The 4316-nt window shown below is 42.6% G+C and overlaps 1 protein-coding gene across 1 annotated transcript; it reads right to left on the reverse strand.

Moving 5' to 3' along the window:
* Nucleotides 1-935: 935 nt before the first annotated feature.
* On the reverse strand, nt 936-2597 carry LOC306696596 (uncharacterized protein; the record flags this gene model as incomplete). Its single annotated transcript, XM_079160251.1, has 3 exons — nt 936-1193; nt 1476-1612; nt 2143-2597. The coding sequence occupies 3 exons, from the start codon at nt 2595-2597 to the stop codon at nt 1018-1020; spliced, it is 768 nt and encodes a 255-aa protein (XP_079016377.1). The 3' UTR covers nt 936-1017.
* Between the last annotated feature and the right edge of the window lie 1719 nt (nt 2598-4316).

Here is a 4316-nt window from a genome sequence, read left to right on the forward strand (position 1 = left end):
GTCTAGCAACAGTTTCTCTGCAACGCCATCTTCAGCTGCATTCTGAATGAAACAGCTGTGCAAGTGGGTGCTTGCGTCTCCCCAAGTCCTTGGGAATGAACCCAATGAACTCCTAAAAAGGTGTGTGGAATAACTGAGAGGAAGCTTCATCTCACAGCGGCTCTCCCATCTAGTGGCCAAGAGCCGCCATCGCTTCTAAAATGTGCCACCAAATGAAAAGCAGTGCGATGGAAACTATAAACATGCACGCTTTGACCACAAAAAAAAAGAAAGAAGGTAGAAGGGAAATTTGATTTATTGCAGTTGTGAGAAATGAAAGTCTGGAAGATCAGATCACGATTTGTTGTTGTCAATAATAATCAGTCCGTTGGCTGTCCCCAAATTAAAATTGTCGCTTCATGTACTTAAGGTGAACGTGCAAATTCGATAAACAATAGAATTGATAACCAACTATGAAAACAGTGCTCCTACTTCAGGCATTTTAAGACACAGGAAAAACATGTACATAAAAAACTATTACTTCAGTTCTTGGAATTCTAGTGAAAATGATGAAGACGTGTAAATAACAGCAAATGCATGAGCCTCTTCAGTAACAACAGTCACTGAAGTGGTACAACAGCAAAGTATGGCAGTTTATCTAAAATCATTCCTTAAGATCACAACAGCCTAACAAATGAATATGTTGCAATATAAAATCTGAATATAAAACATAAAATAAAAGCTAAAAAAAAAACAACCTACGATAGCATTAATATTTGATTTTGAATCTTTGCATAGATACTAATCTAAAGAGAACATAATGTTCTCTTTAGAGAACATAATGTTAGAGAACACTAATGTTTCAAAAGGTAAAATAAGACGGATCCTGACCAAACAAATATTCTAAGCAGGATCCCCAAATCTGCGCAATGCCGACGCGGGCGAACTAGATTCACAGCGGAACTCCTCGGCTTCTTTTTACTTTGGGCACGCGAACACCGATTTCTACCAAACCTATCACACGGCAATACGTCTGGCTTACTCGTCGGCGTCCGCGAACTGGTCTTGCTCGGTGGGGGTGCTGTAGCAGCGCCACTGGACGGGTTGCTGGTGGTGCGCGGCCGGGCTGTAATTGGCCGTCACCGGCAGGTCGACGGTGTCCATTTGCTGAAGCGTCGAATCCCGCAAAGCAAAGTGGATCACATCTTGTGGACCTGGAGGAGGGCACAGAATACCAGTCAAACATCTGTAGGAATAGCGTCACAAGGTGAAATTGGTTATATCCATTTCTTAGTTTCCCTTTAGTTCCCGAATTATGTTTTTGTCTCATAGTCATTATTGAAGGAAAGAAGAAAGACATCAATAGAACAGGTGACTCCAATTGTGTGTGTATACTAACTAGTAAATGTATTACAGGCATTTTGTGACATCAGCATATGGTGTACATGCAGTGCTGTGGAGGCAGGAATTGTAATATTTAGATGTTTTTTCTTTACCGTAGGGTTCGACGCCGTAACAGTTCTTTTCCCAGTCAGTCAGAGTGACCTCCGTGGTCTCCTTTTCCCAGTCCTCCTCGTCTTGCGGTGGCAACGGTGGGAGTGGAGGCTTCTCTAGACAGAAGACCGGCGTGTTTCTAGAAGAGACAACAAGGGAAAGTAGATATCGGTCGCAGATATGTCTGCCGTCTCTCAAATAAAGTGCAACTATATGGCGCTTAAAGCGGCAAAACAATACATTTGAAAAGCTCAACTCAAGATAATCCACAGACCTTGTTGTGAGCCGTTTCACTATATTGGAGAGAAAGCAGACATCTCTACAGACGATATCTCCAAAACTAAGCAACTCACACACCGAAACAATCTAGATCGATAAAAAGGTACAAGGAAAAATGTGTATTTCTAATTTTGGGGTGAACCGTCCCTTTAAGTAAGTAGAAATCAACCCCAAAAAACGGTGAGGTTGCATTTTTCGCATCGCTGTTTGTGGTCACATTTGTACGTCACCCGTCTGACGGAACAGATACATCTCCATTGTAACCGATCCAATTGTCTACAGCAGCCTTTCTTCAACTAACGTCCTCGTTCAAGTCATATGGGGGAGATTCGACTGACAGGTGTGAGCCACCATGCCTGGACGATTTATTCAGAAAGGTAGGTGGTGTACCTCTTCCTAAGTTTGAATCTCTCCCTCCTCCTCTGGTTCTTGGCCGTTGCCGACAGGATGATTTGTGGTGCGATTCGTTCAGAACTACAGGGTGAGGCAGCGGCGTCCCCCTTCACCGAGATTCCACCGGGACTGGTCGCACTGCGGACCCCGCCAGCTGCCGAGGCCTCAGCGACGGCTGAAGCGGTGCCTCGCTGTTTCCCGAGTGTCCATGGGGAAGCTGCCTTTTTGCTCTTGCCCTTGTACCAATGGTTGACGTCGCCATTGACCACGCACGGTGGTTCGGCACCATTCACCGTGCCAGCCGGCGTGCTATTGGTGGCAGCGGCCGGCCAGCCATTGTGAGCACCGAATCCGTTAACCACACCCGTGCCCGGGACCTGATTGTTGGCTCTGCAGGTGCTGTGACGCGTTCCTCCTCTTCTACCGTCATAGTTCATACCGTTATAAGGCATCACGACACCTGTGATGTATACATGAAGCGTTTGATGTCAGTGCAAAGGATGAAAAAAAATACAGCTTGACAATAATCAAAAATCCACCCCCAAATTAATTAATATTGAAAATTGATCAATATCATCAGTTTTAGATATTTGTGGAAATATTACATTTGGTAACTATTGGAGGCATTGGCATGAAATTTGGTACATTCATGGTCCCCAGAGGATGAATCCTAATGACTTTGGTGATCCCCCTGACCCCGAAAAATGACAAAATAATAAAACCAGTAAATATAACTTTAACTTACACCCTGGAATATTTTAAAATATGTTGCAAAAAACACTAATGTGTAATTTGTATTTCTTTGCAAATGCTGACAGAAATTACTCTGATTTGCACAATTAAGCCAAATCTTTTTTTGTGTGAATTAGGATATTTATGTTGATAAATTGACATAATTGTGAGGCTGACCTTGAGGCCTTGTATGACATTAAACCTCCTGTAAAAGTTATTGATTTCATCTTAAATTGAGTTTCTATTGTCTTTTGCGGCTGGATTTACTTCAGTGATTCCTTGAAAACGTCACTCTTTGATACAACAAAACGTGAGTAAGCCATGCTCCCTTTAAAATCAACCTAGCTCATACACTCGGTAATGTTTAATAACTCTACTCACAAGATGTTCATTTAATTGTTCACACCATCTTTAAACGTTTCGTCAAAGATTGCAGCTCCTTTCAGAAACATTATCGGTTAAGCTAGCTAACGTTTGTCTCTGTACCTGTTGACTCAAAGCTAACGTTAGCTACCTGCAGCAAGCTAACTCATTAGCTAACTTAGCCTTGTGATTGACCACTATTGTCGTGTCGGTTGTTGACAGTTACCGTCATCAGCATGGGGGGGAAACAACGATCCAGCTCACAAAATACAGCTTCGGGAACCTCCCAGTTAAGCTTTTAATGTGAAGCCAATCGCTTAATGCAAGTGTAGCGTTAAAACCTAACTGGAGCTCTTACCTGTGCTGTAGCCTGAGGCAAACCTCCCCGGTGTGGCGCACGGTGCGGGAATGGGTCGAGGGAAGCGATACGCCGATAGGTGTCTCCAGAAAACAATGTAGTATTTACAGAGTTGGGTTTGTAGAGTCATTTTAAAATGTTTAAAAGAGAACCCACAATCTGGTTCGAGTATCAAATCCCAACCCCAGTAGGCTTAAACGGTTATTGAATTAGTTAGTTCGTTCCTTAGCAGAGGACGATGGCAGAGACTAGTTCTGGAGTTCGCCTGTTACGGGACGTTGTTGGTCAAACAGCGACCCCTTGCGGCACAAAAAGGAACGTCTCAAACAATGCACTTTTCTGCTGCCCATCAGCGCTTACTAACACTCACATTTTCATCAAAGATATACATATCTATGAATGTTTTTTTCTTCTATTTTCCTAATAATTAGACTAAGGAATACACAGCTTTTGATATCAAATAACAATTTTAGACTGGGTTTAAACTAGGACCCAATCACACGTGGGTGTAATATTGATGTACTTTGTTCTGCTGTTCATATGTTTTTTAGATATCTCTAGATACCAAGATAAATCCATCCCTCCCTTAACATGTCTTTCAGTCGTGTTGTCCCACTGCTTCTTCTTCTTTGGATGTTTAGATATGTTTCTGATGGAACCAGCTCTCAATAAACAAGTGATTATAAATCAGTGATGTATACCTGGATAAGAATCTTAC

Source organism: Pholis gunnellus, assembly GCF_910591455.1.
Source record: "Pholis gunnellus genome assembly, chromosome: 5".
In the NCBI taxonomy this organism is placed as follows: Eukaryota; Metazoa; Chordata; class Actinopteri; order Perciformes; family Pholidae; genus Pholis; species Pholis gunnellus.